Source organism: Cryptomeria japonica, chromosome 8, assembly GCF_030272615.1.
Source record: "Cryptomeria japonica chromosome 8, Sugi_1.0, whole genome shotgun sequence".
Classification (NCBI taxonomy): Eukaryota; Viridiplantae; Streptophyta; class Pinopsida; order Cupressales; family Cupressaceae; genus Cryptomeria; species Cryptomeria japonica.
Genome location: NC_081412.1, coordinates 490,997,072 through 491,016,951, shown reverse-complemented (window position 1 = coordinate 491,016,951; position 19,880 = coordinate 490,997,072). Strand labels below are relative to the sequence as shown.

General features: G+C 35.5%; 1 protein-coding gene across 4 annotated transcripts; it reads right to left on the bottom strand.

Moving 5' to 3' along the window:
• Positions 1–225: 225 nt before the first annotated feature.
• LOC131060052 (uncharacterized) lies at positions 226–14,620 on the bottom strand. 4 transcript variants are annotated; one of them, XM_057993149.2, is made up of 4 exons: positions 14,345–14,619; positions 14,137–14,237; positions 11,934–12,092; positions 226–1,303 (listed from the first exon to the last, which is right to left on the bottom strand). In XM_057993149.2, the coding sequence occupies exons 3-4, from the start codon at positions 11,989–11,991 to the stop codon at positions 393–395; spliced, it is 969 nt and encodes a 322-aa protein (XP_057849132.2). In that variant the 5' UTR covers positions 11,992–12,092; positions 14,137–14,237; positions 14,345–14,619; the 3' UTR covers positions 226–392. The 4 variants fall into 4 exon arrangements, with proteins under 4 accessions (XP_057849132.2, XP_057849134.2, XP_059065652.1 ...); XM_057993151.2 differs by having other exon boundaries at positions 11,914–12,092; positions 14,137–14,620; XM_059209669.1 differs by having other exon boundaries at positions 14,137–14,619.
• Between the last annotated feature and the right edge of the window lie 5,260 nt (positions 14,621–19,880).

The following is a 19,880-nucleotide window of genomic DNA, read 5'->3' as shown; positions in this document are numbered from 1 at the left end:
ACCATGGTCATGTTGTCCAACAAAAATGGTTCTTTAAAAACTACTAAGGACTATGGCACATCACTGTGATGCACAACATTAAGATTAATGCTTCAAAATGTTTACATGGTATTTAAATGTTGGTTGTGTTTGGGAAGGAATTACCTCATTTGCTAACATTTGAAAATGGTAAAGCCAAAAGCAAATTTCAACAGATTTCCTGATCCACAGTTTTTGAAACCACGCTGAAATATAAAATGTTCATTATTAATGGAAAAAGATAGTCTCAACTAGACTGTAAAAATAGCAAATGCCCAAGTGAAAATTTATGCTGCTGCTGTCATGGGAACAAAAGGAAAAATGAATTGCCTTTACCACAAAACAGAAAATATAAATATTTTTTATATTTTACTTTATTTCATGGTCCATCTAGTTTTTCTTTCAGAATTCTGGAAATTGTCAAAAAAAATTCTCCTTGAAAAGGAGCTTAACGCCTCATCACGATTTCTCGGACAAGCAATTTCCTTCACATGGCACCTACGCTTCTTATAGGATTTGACTGGTTTGTCAATAGCTGTTTGTTCCTCTCTTTCATGGCTCATATCAGCAAAGTACCTCCTGCTATAAAGGATTCTTTTATCTTTTATTGGATATATCTGATTATCTTTCCTGTAAGGCCATTCATGTAAGTTTCTTTTTAAATCGTAACAAATGCCCTGCTCCAAAAGTTTCATGTGATGATTCTGGACTCTATTCCGGTCCTTCATTTTGGGTCCTCTTCTTTGGTAGGCTCTCAGAGAGAAGGGTGATGTCCTCTCAGGGTAGGATGAATATTTTTCTGCATGAACCCAAGAGTGTTTTCTGTCTTTTCTAATATTTCTCTCATCATCATCAATTCTGGCCGTTCTAACATTCATGTCATCAGAATACGTTCTGCCAACTCCCCTATTCATGTCATCAAAAGGTGATCTACCCATTCTACTTTCCATTTTATCAGAATGTGTTCTGCTCACTCTGCTTTTCATTTTATCAGAATGTCTTCTGCCAATTCTATTATTCATGTCACCAACATATTTTCTGCCAGTTCTACTATTCATTTTGGCAGAATATATTCTGCCCATTCTGCTCTTTATGTCATCAGATCCATGCATTTGTATATCATCTGAAAACATTACTTTACGTGGAGACTTAACTGATCTTGAACTAGCAGCATTCTCACCAGTATTTTGTACCCATTGCACATTCTTCTTTGTCATATCATATCTTTCTGGAGAATTTTCATCATCCGATAACCATCCAAAGCATGGTTCCCTTTTGTGACAAACTGCACAACAAATTGTAAACAGTTACATAACACTCGAAGGTTACAGTTACATAACACTTGAAGGTTGGGTTCCATGGATGGGGATACAACAGATATATTTTGCTGAAGGAGGTTGTACGTAGCCTGTGAAAAACTAAAAACTGCAAAAGTTTTAAAAAATTCTTTGAAATGCAGACTAGCCATTTGTCAGGAAGGAGAATTCAAGCAATAGGTAGCAGTACAAGCAAAATTTGTTTGATAATGTTCTCAAATTATTAACTGGCAGAATGTTATCCTAATGTCCAAATTGATGAAGTAGAATTAAAAATCTGATCTTCTAGGGAACCACTTTGCAGAAATTCCTCCTACTTGAGACTTCCAGATAAGAATGCATTCATAAGAGAAAGTTACATTGGTTTTCCAAGTTATCCTAGCAGTTGGCTTGGGATGTGATTCCGCAAGGGGCCTACTTGTTAGTTTCTCTGTAGCTGTTGCCTTGCAGCTGTTCTCCTTCAGCAGGGCGCACTCTCCAAATACAGCACAGGTATCAGTTTTTAGTTTTTGCTTCAGTTTTTCCTATCATTAGCTGGGCACAGATCTCTTTTGTTCTTTTTGTGGAAGCATGCTATTTTCTTTTCTGATATTTATATTGGATTCTAACTTCTGAGAAGCTTTTGTTCTTATTTTATGTTAGAGTTATCTTTTATTAGCTAATAATTATTTATTTAATTATTAGTCTATTATACTCTATAATTAAGCTAAACTTAGAAATCTTATAATTCTTTAGGGTTTTCACCTTTAGGGTTTCAAGTATCCTTTTATAAGGATTCTCTTTTTGTAATTTCATAACAATTGTAATTATTGATTTGCATTCTTGTTGCACAATCAATATGACTCCTATTTTCTCGATCTTTGAATTTTGGCCTCCATAGCTTTTTTGCTTCTCTCCTTCTGTGACAGGTTTGCATGCAGGTGATCTTTGGGAGTTGTAAAGTTGATTTTTCCTCAATTCCTATATGGTATCAGAGCTCTAGATCTACACACCCCTGTTCTCTTCATGAGAGATTTTGGGCCTTGTTCTTCAGGTCTGTGTATTTGGGGGTTTGTGCAGTTGTTTTTTTCCATTTCAAGGGGTAGCTGATTTTTTGGTACATTTTGGTTCCAAAAGGACCTCACAGTTGGATTCAGGGAGCTGATTCCACAAATTTTGATATAAAATTCGATATATTTTGGTGAAGGTGTACTCAGAGGCAAAAAAAAATTGGTTTAGGGTCGTACGGCCCTCTATACGGACACAGAGCGTTTTCTTTTTTTTTTTTTAAATTTGGGTGCAGTTTAACGGCTTGCCCAGGCTGACGGGGTTAACGCGGACTGCTAGCGGTCAGTTAACCGTCGGGGCTGCATTGGCGGTTACCACCGGTCTCCCAGGCAGTCACCACTCAACGGTTTTTAAACCGCCAGCTCCCACCGCAGGAGGTCAACACACCGCCTCGCCGCTCATCCGCCGCCAGGTCGCCGCCCAGTACCCGCTCACCGCCCAACCGCCGCTCCGCCCTCTGCCTCCGCCGCCCCTGACCACTCCCGCGCCACCCAAGAGCTGTCGACTTGTTTCCGACCCTCCCTTGTCTTTTCCAGTGATCGTTTTTTTGCAGGCATCCAATTCTTTTTCCAGCAAGTTTTTTCAGGCAGATTGGTTTTTTTGCGGTGACGGTCATACGGCCGTCAAATTTATGCTCGCAGTCAGATGACGTCAGCACTGTGTAGGCAACCTTCAGGCCCCTTCTGGGCCTATCCGAAGCACCTTCAGTTTTTTGGCCATATCTTGGCACACGGAGGCGTTTTTCGACAAATCTTATATCGTCGAAAAGCTCTTTCCGAGCTCTATCCAGATCTGGAAGTTTAAATTTTTTATTTTGCATTTTTGATGGTGTTTTTTGCTGTCAAAGCCAGAGATTCGTTTTTGCACTCCGGGAGACATAACTTGAGCATCCAAACTCCTTTTTTCAAAAAATTTATATCGTTGGAAATTTTGTTCTATGCACTTTCCAGTCATATGAGTTTTATTTCTAGATTTTGCTCCAGGTACATTTTATTCAGTTTTTTGCTTTTCAGCACTCTAGTGAATATCTTGGATGTTTCAAGTCCTGAGATCTCTTTCTTTGAGTAGGATGTCTTGTCTTTGGCTGTTCTTTCTGTATTTCCAACCTTTTGTCTCTTCTGATCATTGTAGACATTTTTTTGTAATCTTTTTCTTTATGCAAACACACTAAGATAAAGTGCCACTATGCATTGTATACTTGGGATCTTGCACATCTTGTGCCTTATTGTACATGCACTACTTTATAAAGTGCCATGGGGGGTTGATGTTTGCCTTTGTTTGCCACCTACCTTTGTCAAGTGAGTGTTCCTTCCACGACATTCGCCTCATGATGTGTGTCAAGTGAGTGTTCCTTTCACGACACTATGTACTTTCTCTGCACCTTCGATGTTCTTGGTTCTTCGTCATGCAGTTCTTGTTGGCATTCAGTTTCAGTGTACCTGTCATCTCTCCCTTGTCAACATTATGGGGGTTTTCTTCTGTTGTTCTAATGCTTCATTGGTTCGATTGATCAGCTCTTTGGGCTTTGGTGTTTTATGCCATCTGTATCTTCGAGTTCAGTTGTTTGCCTTTGTTTGCCATCTGATTCGAGTAGTGTCATTTGAGGGCACTCATGCAGATTACAGTCTTCTCTACCTGGTCGTGTTCTATTTCAGTGGAGGTTCTTTAGATCAGCAGTTACTATTCGACAGTGTTTGCAGCTTCTTCATGCTTCAATGGTGTTCTTCATGATCATCCTTTGTTCCTGTTGTCTAGGACATTCTCTTGTTTGGAGGCTTCTTCAAACCTTCACTAGTCTTCATCTCTTTTTGGAGTAGAGTTTTTTTTCCCAAGTGGTTTTCTCTATTTCTCTACCTTACAGAGACTCTTTTGTACTTGGGTACCTCATCAGGCCTAGTTGTCGGGACCCATTGTTACTTTTATGCATTTTTAGTACTTAGTTGTTTTTTAGCTACTCCCTAAGTTCATCTTAAGGGGGGGGGGGGTTAGAGTTATCTTTTATTAGCTAATAATTATTTATTTAATTATTAGTCTATTATACTCTATACTTAAGCTAAACTTAAGAATCTTATAATTCTTTAGGGTTTTCACCTTTAGGGTTTCGAGTATCCTTTTATAAGGATTCTCTCTTTGTAATTTCATAACAATTGTAATTATTGAATTGCATTCTTGTTGCACAATCAATATGACTCCTCTTTTTTGGATCTTTGAATTCTGGCCTCCATAGCTTTTTTGCTTCTCTCCTTCTGTGACAGGTTTGCATGCAGGTGATCTTTGGGAGCTGTAGAGTTGATTTTTCCTCAACTCCTATATTTTAGAACAAGGCACTTTTTTGCTTTAGCCTTTAGTTGTTTTTCTACTTTAGTTTTTCTTCTTCTAGCCATGTGTTCAATAGATGGAGATTTTTTATTTATAAAATCTAGTGTTCTCCTGTTTTGTAAAAGAGATCTTGGGCACACCATTGAAATAAGAGAGATATAGAGTGTCGAATTATGTGCAATGCAATTCTTTCAGTTTTAATAAAAAGATAGATACAGTTTTATGAGTTCAGATTCATGAGTATTTTCTGTTCATATTTTCATCAGTATGTATTTGTAAATTGGCATAATAGATATCCTGTTTTGTTTGGAATTTTGTTTCAAGTTGTTTGGTAGTGAGGGTTAATTTTTTAAGTGAATCTGTTTACTATAGTTTGAAAATATAACATGGTGTCAGAGCACATTGACTGAAATCCTCCAGGTCTGTGTCTGGAGTGTGTTGACACCAGTGAGAGAGAATTGTCGGAGGATTTTGGTGTCCTTGCTTTAGAGATTTAACTTTTAAGTAATCCAAACTTGTAAGAGGTTGTAGGGTGTCATGCCCTAAATGCTCTTCTAATTCAAGTGCTGCTCTGCACCTGCCATAGGTTGCTGATCTGAATTATTCTTAACTGATCTGTCTGCTTTCAGCATGTTTCAAAAGCTAGAGTCATGATCATTCCCAGTTTCACAAAATGTGACAATAGAGAGCACTTCCAACTTTATAACTTGGAAGTGCAGATTGCAATGCTGCTGAAGGAAGTGAATTTTTGACATTTTGTAGAATCTAAAATTGCAAAGCAAAGAATCATCCTAGATTTGATGAAGGACCATTTAATCCCTCACATTGCAAAGAAGAAGACAACAAAGGAGATCTATCATGCAATGACTACTCTATATCAACGTGTCAACTGTGACCATTTCCCACAAGATGCTGCTAAAGAAGAAGCTCACTGCCATGTGCGTGACTGAACAGACTCAGTGGCCACTTATCTTATGAGGATCATTGAAGTTTGAACTTTGAAATTAGCTTGCAGCTATAAGGGTGAACATGGATGATTATGAGTTGGTGTCTGTAGCTCTTAATGAGTTCTACTTATACTAGAACCCATTTGTATAAGGTGTTTGTGCTCACCGGAAGCTTCTCACTTTTGAAAAGATTTGGGATGATTTTATCTAGGGGAGACTAGACTGTAAACTATTTCAGCCAAAGCAGGAAAAAAAAAAAAACCAAGCCCTCGTTGGGAAGATGAGGAAAGATAGTAAGAGAATCCAAAAAGGTTCAAAAGGGAAAGGATGACTCAAATTCTTCTCAACAAGGGAAGTCAAGTCATATCAAGTTCTTCAAATGCAACAAGAATGAGCACCGTGCTTCTTATTACCTTGAGTAGAATGAAAGGGCATGCAACAACAGAAAAAACATTTTTTAGTGAGTCTAGAACCTTCAATAATGAATGAGCTTTCATCTAGGCTTGAAACAACCTTCTCCACGATGTCATGCCTATCCACTAGCAACATTTTTGGTGTAGGTTGGTATGTGGATAGTGGAGCATTAAAACACATAACTTTCAATAAGAAAGCTTTCGACAGACGTCAACAGTATAGGGTGAAGCTTGATGATGATGCTATATATTATATTACAGGGATAGGGCGTGTTTCCTTTTGTATGCCTTGAGACGATGTTCTTGAAATCCATGATGTCTAACATGTTCTCAGTTCAACTAAGAATCTACTTTCAATGTTAACTATGATAAATCTTAATTGTGTGACTGAATTTGATGATAAACAAGCGATTATCAAAGATTGCAGCCAAGATATTAGTCAAATATTAGGCAGAGGTATGTGAAAGGGCAGCCTTTACAGATTGATTGCTAATTGAATAAAAATGGAACCTTCGTACATGATAGTGACTTGGTCACCCACAACATGAAGCATTACCTCTCTTGAAGGATAAAGTGTAGAGATTGCCTAACTTCAAGTTAGGGAAGATAAAAATATTTAGGTTTGTGCACTCTAACAGCTATGTCAAGACTATTTTCCCTAACAATGAGCATCAATCAAAATTATTCATTAGATGTGTGTGGACCTATGTCAACAACTTCATTAGCAAGAAACATTTTCTATATTTCATTCAGCGATGATTCATCAAAAAAAACTTGGATTTACCTCATGAAGGCCAAAGATACAAGTTTTTGGAAAGTTCCAAGAGTTAAAATCTTTTGTGGAGAATTAGAGGGGAAGGAAAATTAAGGTTTTGATGTTTGATAATGAAGGCAAGTATACTTCATAGGACTGACGCCTTTTTGCAAAGATGTAGGGAACAAGAGGGAGTTGATTGTGCCTTCAACCTTCAATGAAGAGTTGCATTGAGGAAGAACAAATCAAATATAGAGACAATAAAGGTCATGATTCATGACCTTGATTTACCTAGGCTTCTTTGGGCAGAGGCGTGCAGTTGTGTTTTTCAAATTCTAAATAGGTGTTCTCACAGGCTGTTGAAGGACAAAACTCCAAAGAAAACTTTCACATGAGTGAAACCTAATGTTTCTCATTTTCAAGTCTTTGGAAATCTGATCTACACTCATGTGCTAGAGGGGAAGAGGACAGAAATTGAACCCTCTAACATGAAGAGCACTCGTGCTAGAGGGGAAGAGGACAGAAATTGAGCCCTCTAACTTGAAGAGTGTGTTGTGGGGTATGATAAGTTCTTTGAGGCTTACAAGATCTATGTTTCACCACAACAAAAGATAGCATCGAGATGTTAAGTTTGATGAGGATGCTTGGTCCTCAAAGTCTCAAAAGCTATGGAGGTTGATGAAAGTGAACAAATTAGTATCCTAAGTTTTGATCAACAAAATACAATAGTACCAACTGCAGTTCAACCAAGCTCTAATGCAATAACAAATAACCAATAACCTTCTGGTATAGGCAATAAGCCGAAATAGCTTAGACATTGTAGGTGGCGTAGGAACAAATAAGAGCTTTCCGATTTTGAGGCAGCAGATTTAGAGTAGGCATGACATAGTTGTGGTAAGAGTATAACTCCATTATATAGAATAATGTTTGGGAGATTGTGCTAAGACCAGATGGGAAATTAGTGATTGATTCCAAGTGACTAAACAAGGTGAAGCATAAAATAGACAAGAGCATAGAGAAGTAGAAAGCCAAAATCATTGCATGAGGGTTCTCCCACAGAGTGGGAATTGACTATGACGAGACTGTTGCTCCAACTGAGAGTTACACTTTATCAAGGTAATTATGTCACTTGCATCTTATTTTTGTTGGTCTTTAAATAAGATAAATGTAAAGAAAACCTTTTTGAATGACAAGATAGATGAAGATGTGTACGTCAATCAGCCTGAAAGGTTTGAGGTGCATGGATGAGAGACCCATGTATGCAGATTGAAGGTTATGTATGGGTTGAAACAAGCATCATGAGATTGGCATTGATGAGTACTTATTGAAGTTGGACCTCACCAAAAATGCTATAGATCCTAACCTTTACTATCTGTTTGATCAAATTGATTTGTTAGTTTTGGTCTTGTATGTGGGTATGGATCCTCATAGGTAACATTGAAAAGTTCAAGGGATTGACCTCTAAGTTCAATATGAAGGACATTAGCCTATGCACTCTGTTTTGGATCTTGAGGTGTGGTAGGGTACTTCCTTGGTCAAATGAAGTACAGAATTGAGATTCTAAAGAAATTTCAGCTGATGAGTTGTAAGCCCTTGGCTACTCCAATGATTCTAAATATGAAGGTGGTTGATAATTCAAAATTATATTCAGTGGATCCTCCTACATACAAGCAGTTGATAGGTTCCGTCATGTATTTGGTGAATACTCAACTTGATATTTTCTTTGTAGTGAACAAATTGAAACAATTCATGGTTGAGTCAGGGCAAATTTAGTAGACTATTGCAAAGCATGTGTTTCAAAATTTGAAGGGCACAAGTTATTATGAATTAAGGTATTTTGGAAAGAAAAGTTGATGTTTCAAATCTTTGTGGATTTAGACTAGGTAGGTGACACTAGTGCTAGGAAGAGCACTTGAAGATTTTGTTCCAACTAGGGATTAGGTATGATATCCTTATTCAGCAGAAAGCAAGCTGCAATGGATTGAGTTCAGCAAAGATAGAGTACATGGCAGTTTCTTCTGCTAGTTGTAATGTTATCTAGCTTTGCAAGTTGACAGACAGGTTAATGATTAGATATGGGAGCCAACAAATATGTATTGTGACAATCAGAGTTGCATCAAAGATAGAGTACATGTCAGTTTCTTCTGCTAGTTGTCATGTTATCTAGCTTTGCAAGTTGATAGAAAGGTTACTGATTAGATGTGGGAGCCAGCAATTATGTATTGCGACAATCGGAGTTGAATCTAGCTCTTTGAGAATCTAGTGTTTTAGGATCACTCCAAACATAGATATTCAGTATCATTTCCTTAGGGACAAAGCTTAAAGGGCACAGTATTTTTTAAGTATGTTCTCCTTCAGCAGGGTGCACTCTCCAAATGCAACATAGCAATCATTTTTTAGTTTTTATTTCAGCTTTTCCTAGTTTTAGCTGGGCACAAAAAAGCATTGTGTTTTCTTTTCTTATATTAGATTGGATTCTTAATTTTAAGAGAAACTACTGTTCTTATTTTAGAACGAGACAATTTTTTTAAATTTATTGTTTTCTGCTTTAGTATTTTTGCATCTAGCCTAGGTAGTAATTCACTGAGATGGAGTTTATTCATTTGTAAATCCTAGAGTTCTAGTGTTCCATAAGAGAGAGAGAGTGATGTCCCCATCAACTGCAGACAAAACTTGCAAAAGAAAAGACAGTCCAAGTATGGTATTGACCGAAGGGGGTGAATGAGTTATCACAAATCTTACTCCTATACCAATTGTTACAATATTCACATTGAACATCACCGATAATAATCAGTGATCCTGATTAAGGACATATCGGATCTTATATGTAATTGTTGTGAAGGGAAGGTGCTATTATATTGGTCGGGCACTCTAAGAATCATAGAATCACTTCCACCGTTTAGAAGGATTCTCATGAACCGGTCAAAGAAGAATATTGAAGTCTTTCACGGAGATGAGAATGATCATTTAAAAGCATTGTTCGAGCATGAGTAGGGACTACGTTAGTAATACTAATGGATATAAAGATTAAGGTGTCAATTTGCCTAACAAATCATAATGACCATATGGCAAACAAATTAGCATACCGGCCCGCATTAAAGAAGGCTAAGGTATTTACTACGTCGGGAATTATATGTTGACCAATCAGACTTATGTATATATGTTAGAAAGAAACAAATAGTATACAAGGCGGCAACAATTAAGTATATAACAAAGCAGCACTTAATTAATAAAGACATGTCCATTGGGAAGGAATGCCTCCTTTCATTGAATCGCAACCCTTCTTGAGTGACTTAAAGATATAAAAGACGAGTAAGAAATGTAGAAGGGAGGAGGACAAAAAGGAGATCATTCTTGCAAGATTATCAGTGAACATATTCGATACAGCAGAGACAATCTTAACATTGATTACATTGCACTAAATACAGATATATAGGTCAAAATCCTCCCGCATACATCTAAGTGTTGAATCAGAGACATCAATGATATTGGTACTGATATCATCATATTATAAGTAATATCAACGGTGTATCAAGTCTATCATTCTTACACTGATTAGCATTGTTTATCATTATTTTTAAGTATTATTAGAGATTTTGGTGGAAAGAAGTCTATTGCAATTGATCTTTGTAAGTTATTGTCCCTATTTCCTTAGTTTTAACATTGATCTTTGTAAGTTATTGTCCCTATTTCCTAAGTTTTAACATAAGGGGACATTACAGAGACAGAGAGAGAGAGAGAGAGAGATTGTTGAACAAGTGCAGTGTAATTCTTTCAGTCTTTATAAAGAAATAGATACCGTTTTTGAAGTGATATCTGAATAATAGTAAGTTCAGTTTTTGTGTCCTGAGAATTCATTCAAATCTGAGAGCATTGTTTTTTAAGCTTTTGCAAATAAATCTTCTGAGAATTGGCTAGGAATATTTCAACTAGTATGGTCTGCACTTAAACAACATGGTAAAAAGACAGTAAACATTAGAAAGAAGAAATGACAAAGGTGGAAAGCATTATGCTCACTACAAAAAAAAAAAGTCACAAAATATTTGGAGATGGAGGATCACCAGGTTCTTATTTCTATTGGGTTGCTTATTGCTCTAAAGGTGCTTTACAGGACAGCAATATGCTGGGTCTAATATGGATGAAGATAGAAAGGGATCCAAACACACTATCCACTAATAAGAATAGATGTTGTAGAACTCAATAGGTGACCCATGGCACGATGGGAAGAGGAGTTACAGAGAAATATTAGCTCGAGTAAATGCCCAAACAGTAACAAAAACCAAAAGTAAGAATTTATAACAGCCATGTACTGAAAGAACACAGGAAGGAATCTGTCTCACTGAATACAATAACCACAAACATCATGAGATGCCTTACATGCCCAGAAATCAAATAGAGTGAGAATATATTTATACCATAAATAAGAACTAGTTCACATTAACTCATATATGAGGTAGGTAGATGAGACACCTAAGGGGAAATAGGATAAGATACATCTATTTTGTATGACAGGAGCAGCAGAAACAGAGAAACATTTCATGATAAACTATCCAGCTTACAATGACATTCAAGAAAGGTGTATGGAAATCCTAATAGTGGATTGTCTGTGAGAACTCTTTCAAGAGGTGAGAGTATAGAGTCCAGAGGATGCTTTTTAACCCAAAACAGTAGACTCCTGAATTTTGGCCACTTTTGATTTTCAAGACAGCTTAAAAATTTGTGGTTACATAGGCTATTCAGTGTCATGGAGACATGGACTAATTCAAAACATTCTGTTTCAATTATTTTAGGAATGATTTTTGCCAGAAACCTCTAAGTTGTTTTATGTGCAATCTTTAAGAGTGGTGGATTTTTCTAAACATTATTAAGTGGTGTTTTGAATCCAAATTTCTGAAAAATGGTAGGGGAACTGAAAACTTCATCTCACATTATACCTACAGGCTACAACTAACTTCATCTCACATTGTACCCACCATCAACTTCAACTCATATGAGAACATAGCACATGCTTTGCAAGTTTGAAGTAGCTTGAGTTTACTGTAGAACATCCTAAGATTGTTTTAAAAAAATTCATTTTTCATTTTCTTACTGCAACTTACAATTTAGAAGAGAGGATTACCATTGGAGTCATCTGGATATTGCAAATTTTGTGAAACATATGCAGGATCTAAAGCCATTGCCCAATATATTCATGTTCTGAATACCTTCATCTTAATGTGGACCTGTTGCAATCTCATATCAACATAATGAACACTCTGCACCGTCACCCTGAGCACCTCTACAAGCAAACAGAAGAGTGAGATGTACCATTTTTATAAATTTTAATAATATTAATAGAAGAGACAAAATTGTTAAGGAATATGAGCCCCGCACAGGCCTCCCCGGAACTCTATACACTTGACTGACCACGGGCATCCATCATGTAATTATATAATTCTCATACCCTTTGATAGAGGCAGCACCGAGTGGATATAACATTAATAATGATCAAAATATTTGAAGCAAAATGAAATTTTGAGAGATGCATAGATTAACTTAATAAGTGGTTCCATGAAAATGGATAAAACTGCTATTTTCCTGAGGTGATTGTACAGCATGAAACCTCTGAATCAGTGAAGTGGGATGACATAGAATCTTCTCCTTAAACAATTTAGCATTCCTACCATAACTTCCATGGACAGGGGCTACTGTATTTTTCTCACCAAATGCTGATAAGAAAATACAAGGCCTCATGCATAAGGCTTATATCATAAAGTTTTGAATTCTCTGTATTAGCTAGACAAAAACCAGGAAGCCTTACAGAAAATTAGAGCACAAAAAATAACATGACAAAATATCTACACCTGATGGAAAAGCGATAAATTTTGTTTCCATGGAACCATTTCAAATAAAGTTGTTCCAAAATTCATTCAATAGCACCTGCTGAGAATAGTATTGTAGTACCACCTGCAGGGGGCATTGCAGAGTGGTCGCATGAGATGACCATTTCACAATTCAAAAAGAAAAATGATACCCATGAAATAACCAGCTCTCGGCACAGGTTTTCAAGAATCTAAACTTTTGGGATGAACACTTCTTGAAATCATGTGTAGGTGCTGTGAAAACTTGAACACCCTTCTCTACAGCCTCAAAACTTCATGCTGTAAAATCATTGTTCCTATTTTGAAAGAAATGATTCTTAGGCTAAAGGACTCTATGAGGAGACTACTGCTCCTGTTCTTATCTTCTAGGTGCTCTCATGAAAAGATAAAAAATTTACAACTCTAACGGGTTACGGAAGGAATTTGTAGGGACTTCTTATACTTCTGAAGGATTTTTTCAACAAATCACTTTTCACTTTCACTTCGTTTTTTGTTGAAAAAGCGCAAACGCTTATGTTAAGAAATCTTAAAGCCCTCAACAAAGATGCAGTTCTGTGGAGAGGGTTACAGCTCTTGTCTATTGTTTACAGGTGGTTTTATCAAAAAGTGTGGAAATGTATAAAAGAATTAAACAGAATTATTTCATGAAATGCACCATATTTTAAGCATGAAGCTTTCACCGAGCATTTAAGATGCGGAATTAGAAGCTTCTAACATCCACCAGGAGTCTTTAAAATTTAATTTTCAACCAGAACAGTAAAAATTAGGTATTTTGAATACAAGAAGATAAAAACATGATTTTCAGCTGCAAAAGCTTTGTAAATTTCTGATCCAGGTGCACCACTCCAATACCATAAGTATACCTAACCCGTGGATTTCGTTTTTACACATGAACGATTATTCTAGTGCAGACGTTTCAGAGCAAAAACTGTAATGTCCAACTGAGCCTGCCTATTTAATGGCGGTTTCCTATAAAAACATTGATTGCCAGTTAATAAAAACACAAGTTTGCTAAATAACAATATCCTCGCGGCCTAGCTTAGAATTATAACTTGGATTCTATTTCGCGGCAATCAATGTTTTTACACATGAACGATTATTCTAGTGCAGACGTTTCAGAGCAAAAACTGTAATGTCCAACTGAGCCTGCCTATTTAATGGCGGTTTCCTATAAAAACATTGATTGCCAGTTAATAAAAACACAAGTTTGCTAAATAACAATATCCTCGCGGCCTAGCTTAGAATTATAACTTGGATTCTATTTATCTCCTTTCAAACAGAACAGATAAACAAACAAATTTGTCATTAGACCATCTTCCAGAGAACAGCAAGTCTGTGCCACCATCAATCAATGGGTTACTGAAGGACTGCATAAACATCATCATACCATACTCCCCACCCCAAAAACCAAAAAGCCAAAAAAAAAGTCATGAAGGAAGAATACTCAAGGTTGTGTAGTACCTGCATTGTCTGCCAATTGTAACTGAAACTTCAATTGATGCTGCGATTTTCTTCTAAGTGCTGAAGGACTGCACAAACACCACTTTCCCCACCGCCGAAAACTATAATAAAAAAAAAGTCATGAAAGAAGTATGCTCAAGGTTGTGTACTACCTGCAACGACTGACAATTGTAACTGAAAATTCAATTGATGCTGCAATTTTCTTTACTTTTAAGGTGGCGTAAGAAACAAGCGAAAATTAGCACTGATAAAGTCCCACTAAGATTCCCATCATGGCGCCTCGTGCCGACATTCATCCTGTCATGGAGAAAGTGTGCTCCAGTACGGACCTGATAACAAAAGTTGTGAGCCTTATTCTTATTCTGCAACGGACTGGGGCCTCAAAAAAAAAAAGTGGGATGATTCCTATGTTGATGTGGAATGAACCCAGTTTTACTGCAAAATAGAAACATCTAATATTTTGTTAAAAACAGTGGCATTGTGGGTTCATTGTAGGAGAGGAGAGTTTGGATTAAAATTCTACATTTATTGTAAGTGAAAGATGCAGTTAAATATTTAAGAAGAAAAGAAATTTTAAAGTTGACGAGGTTAAAAATAACCTATAGGACCAGCCACAAGATCAGATTGATTTCTGGAGTTTCATTTTCTTTAATGCAAAGTAATGATGAGTGCCCCTAGCTTCTCGATAAATTCTTTCCGTTTCCAGGTGTTGTCTTAAAGTTTTGTATGAAGATAATGCATATTTAATTTAATTATGTTATAGATTTTAATTATGTATATTTTTATCAAAAATAAGTCATATTATTTTTAATTTTAATTATTAGGTTGATTAAATAAATGTAAATAATAATTAATATATTTATATTTAAAAAAATCATATTCAATTGCAAGTGAGAGATTTCATCTCAATCTTTTGGGAGAACTAAAGACACAGTTACTTTGACAAATAATTTCTACAAAGCAACTTCATGCATAATTAAATTAATTATGTTATAAGTTTTAATTATTAGATTGATTAAATAAATGTAAATAATAATTAGCATATTTAAATTATAAAAATTTAAGTAAAGATCGAGAGAGATATCATTATAGAGAAGACTTTGTTGTTATTGTTATTGTTATTGTTAATGATTATTATTCTTTGGTGAAGTATATTCAATAAAATATTATATTATATATAATATTAAATATTGTATTATAATATTCTTAGTTTTTAATGAATATATTTAATATTTTATATAATATTATATAAATATTAATTAATAATATAATATTATAATATAAATAAGATTTATATTTAATAATTTAAAGAAAATTCATTTTTTTTAAGAATATCTTTATCCATATTTTTCTTATGTTTTTTATTATAACATAGTTTTTTAGTATTGATATAATATTTACAATTTAAATATTAAAAAATTAATTTAAAATAAATAAATGAATAAAAAAATTATATTCAATACAATAAATAAGTAGTTTATCTTGAAGCTTTTTATTATTATGATGATGGGATAAGAAAGTGTGGTGTCATTGTATAGTTTATATAATTGATCTAGATTTAATTAGATAGTTAGCTTAATAAATAAATAAGAAATGTGTTAAAAAAATAGGAGAATGGATGTAATTAATTTTAGAAATAATGGTGAATAATTTATATTAATGTTATATAAAATTAGGTTGTTAAGGTAAAAGGATTCAATACTTATGGTTTAATAAATGTTTTGAGCTTTGTGCAATTAAAGAAATCTACATGGGTTGAAATACAAGTCTTTCGTAATTGAATTTTAGTGTCATGAGGATGATATTATATGCAACAAAGTATTATGGCCTATAATAGAAAGTTGTAGTAGTGAATCTCTTTCCCTTACCTTTCTTGCCTAGATCTATCAAGGCAATGTTTACAAAAAACCCTAGAGGAGATTGTTGGATCACTAGGGTCAATTTTTTTTTAGAACAACCCCTTCTTCAAACTAGCTTCATGATTTTGATCAAATGATTGACAACAAGAAGCACATGTTTGTAGATAGCCCATATGATTTTGATGCAAATTAAGAATCTTTGTCCTAAGAAAATGAAACGTGTTCTAGTGTTTTCTCCATGTTATTTTTCTTTGCAATCTTATCATTATATCTACATATGAATTAATTGCATATATGGGTATATTTAAATACCAACATAACAATAAATTGTAAAAATGTGTATTAAGTCGACCCCCAATAACTAGTAAAAAGGGATAGCAACTTTGGAATTTGAATTTTAAAATCAAAGTTTTGGGGTTGATAAGAAAGTACTAGTTTAGATGCAAGGATCAAATGTATGAATATGGGTATGGATGTAGGTAAAGAAATGGTGTGTAATTGATGGATTGTTGGTAAACAGATTTGTCACTGCAGTCGTTTACCTAAAACTGGCCCTGTTTGCCCGATGAGCAGTGACAAACGTTCCAACAGTTGGAGAGATCGTTCTGTTAAACACAATCTTCCTCTGCATTTGAGAGGGGCCCTCGTATGATAGGGGTGTTTAGGATTTTCGTGTACTTTTACCCTAAAAGTACATAAAGGAGAAAACATAGAACTTAAACAATATTAATAACAGAAAACCTACTAGAAGACATACGGACACCAAGTAGGACTCCATAAATGATAACAATCACAAAAGGGGTTACAACCAAAAAGGTTAGTCATGCAACAATGATGAAAGAAGTACAATAAACCTCAACACACGAAGAGATAGGTTGTACCAACACATGCAAGTCAAGATACCATGAAATGATGTGTTTCATCAATAGATTTCACCAATACATAAAGAGATTACTAATTCAACACACGAGAAATTAATAACGATAACTCATGAGTACATTCAAGACACACGAACTTAATGCATTCTTCATTATCCTTTTTGAAAATATACAAGTTCAAAAACCCCTTAATACAAAGGTATGAACATCAAAAGATCTCACTTAGTTTCTCTACAAAATTCTGCAGAGTTTTTCCCCTCTATAAGAGTCTCCCCTTTACATTACAAATAGCCTTGTATTTATAGGCTTCCTGGAATAACCACCTTAGTATCTAACTTTAATCCTAGGTTAATAACTAACTCTTTTCTGCGTGAATTTCAAAGAGTTAATAACTTACACACTTATGTGCAGAAAAAGTCGACTTCCTAACCTTTAGTTACAATGAGTGACAAAAAGTCACCTTTACCAAAATGGTAACCTAAAACCAATATTTCCAAAGAAAGTGCAAGTTACTTGATTTGTCAAGATGACCATTATGTCTTTTTTCAATACATGCCCGAATCATACATTCTAACTGCATTTGCTAAACACCTATTTCCTTGAATAAAATAACATGTAGGCTTGTAAAAGACATGATCAATCCAATAATACCCAACTTCATTGCCACCTTGACCATGCGGTGAGGATGCATTTGAATTAAGCTCACTTCTATTGGAACTAGAGTATTCACTTCTTTCTCCCTCCTACAATAGCTCCATATTTTATGACTCTTAAAGAGGCAACACCAAAAAGAACAAATCTTTTGAGTACACATCGTATTTTGTGAATATATTGGACCTTGTAATCCATCACATGCTCTCATGTTTACATAAAATAAATCATATTGTGATTCATATACCTATAATTGAGATATATTCCTTCAAGTTTATGTGGGAATGACTTCATAGAAAATCTCATCTTCGTCATTTTTCATCACAAAGTTAAATATTAATGAATCCTCTCTGTAGAATCTTTTCCAAAGTCAAGTTCTTTTGTCATGGAAGATTTCCAGCATAGTGCACCTTCATGCTTATCAAACAAATTTGTAATAAGAGTATCCAAGATTTCATCTAAACTATATAAACTCAATCTGGCTTCGAGGTAAAGAAAGCAACAAACAACAAACAACATATTTTTCAACATCACACCCTTTTCTTGGATATAGTTTGGTAGGGCTAAATATAAAGTCTATGATGCAACTTCATTTTATCAAAACTTTTGAGAGTTTCTTTGCCAAGTCTATTTTGTGATGATTTTGTAATCATTGCATTCCTTGAGCTGGCATATCTCTGAGGTATTTTGTCAAAACAATTTAGGTGTGATGTCAATGGTTGCATATTTCGCATATGTCTCAAGTAGAGCACGGATTGTAGAATGCGGCTTTGCACCTGCCACTCGCATTGCTTGGATGCTTTTAATACTTTTATAAAATTCATTTTGAGAGAATCCCTATGATCATGGCATGCAACAAGATTGTATTTCTTTGTGGCGTTATGTCAAACAATTCACTTGCCTTGTTACTGCATTCACATCCTACATGCATTCACATCCTACATGCATGCTGTCAGAGTATAAGAAGTGAAATTTTGGCTTTATACCTACAATTTGAATTCACTTGAATGTTTCTAAAGCATTTTAAATGCATCCATTTTAGTGCATATCGTACTCATGAAGTAACCTTTCCTTGAGACATTCTATCAAACAATTCATTGCATTAGTCCGTGCGTCCACATTTTCCACGATCAGCAACATATCCTTGAAGAATTATGTCAAACAGTTCACCTGCTGGAGTTAACGCCTTTGAACAGTTTTCATGCATGGAGATCACATTTCTTTGAGGGAGTCTATCAAACAGTTTTCATGCGCTATCAATACTCCCACGCTGCCCTCAAACCAGTCAAAACAGTTCACATGCGTTGTCTGGACTTCCACGTTTCGCATTCCTCTTCTAAGCTTGCAGATTTCACGCCTATCGCAACGTTAGAATTGTCTTTTGATGGATATTATACCGCGTTTCAAAAATCCATTTTGTGGATATCTTGCAATCATCGCGTTTCATGAGACCACATTTCTGCGATCAAAACATGCCAAAGAGACGTTTCTTTGCAGAATTTTGTCAAACTGTTCACGTGCGTTGTCTATGCTTCCCCTATGCTCCATGATCTGCAACCTCATTGAAGAATTCTGTCCAACAATTCATCTGCTGGTATTAACGTCTACCACAGTCTACATGCATTGTCATATGTTTATGCCACGAGACCACGTTCCTTTGAGGGATTTACCAAAGCATACATGCGCTGCCATGTGTGGTTTACATGAGACCACGTTTCTTTGAGGGATTATGACAAACAGTTTTCATGCGTGGACATGCGTGGTTTACATGAGACCACGTTTTCTTTGAGAGATTTTGTCAAATACTTCACTTGCTGGTTTTAACCTTCAACCTATGGCATTTCACGAGGTATTGCATCAAACAGTTCGCGTGCGTTAATTACACATTCACTTCCAGCGTTATTTACACATACACTTCCAACATCATACATGGCGTGAAATGTGACCAGCCGGTACGGAGAATGAAGGTTGCAGCAGATTTATATGGCTTTAATTCTCCAGTTTTTACATCACGTGGCAAGGTGACATCTCCTTAAGGCATTTTGGACAATTCACTAGATGTTTTTGCTTCTCATTCTGCACGCAAGACTATCAAAGTGGTTACATCTGCCAGCATGCAAACCATTCTAACTTTTATGTTTTGACAAGTGACTCAGACAGTACGGTGCATATCCGGCAATCATTTCAATTGTCTCCCTCCATTTGGTCTACGATGTATGGCTTGACCACATTCTCTCATACTTTTGCATTCATATCCAGAATTTGGGACATGTCTGTGTAATTTTAGAGGTTAAGAATGCTCAAAAAGTGAGCATTTCTAACCTTCTTGACAAAGTGGGGTCTGCGAGGTTGAGAA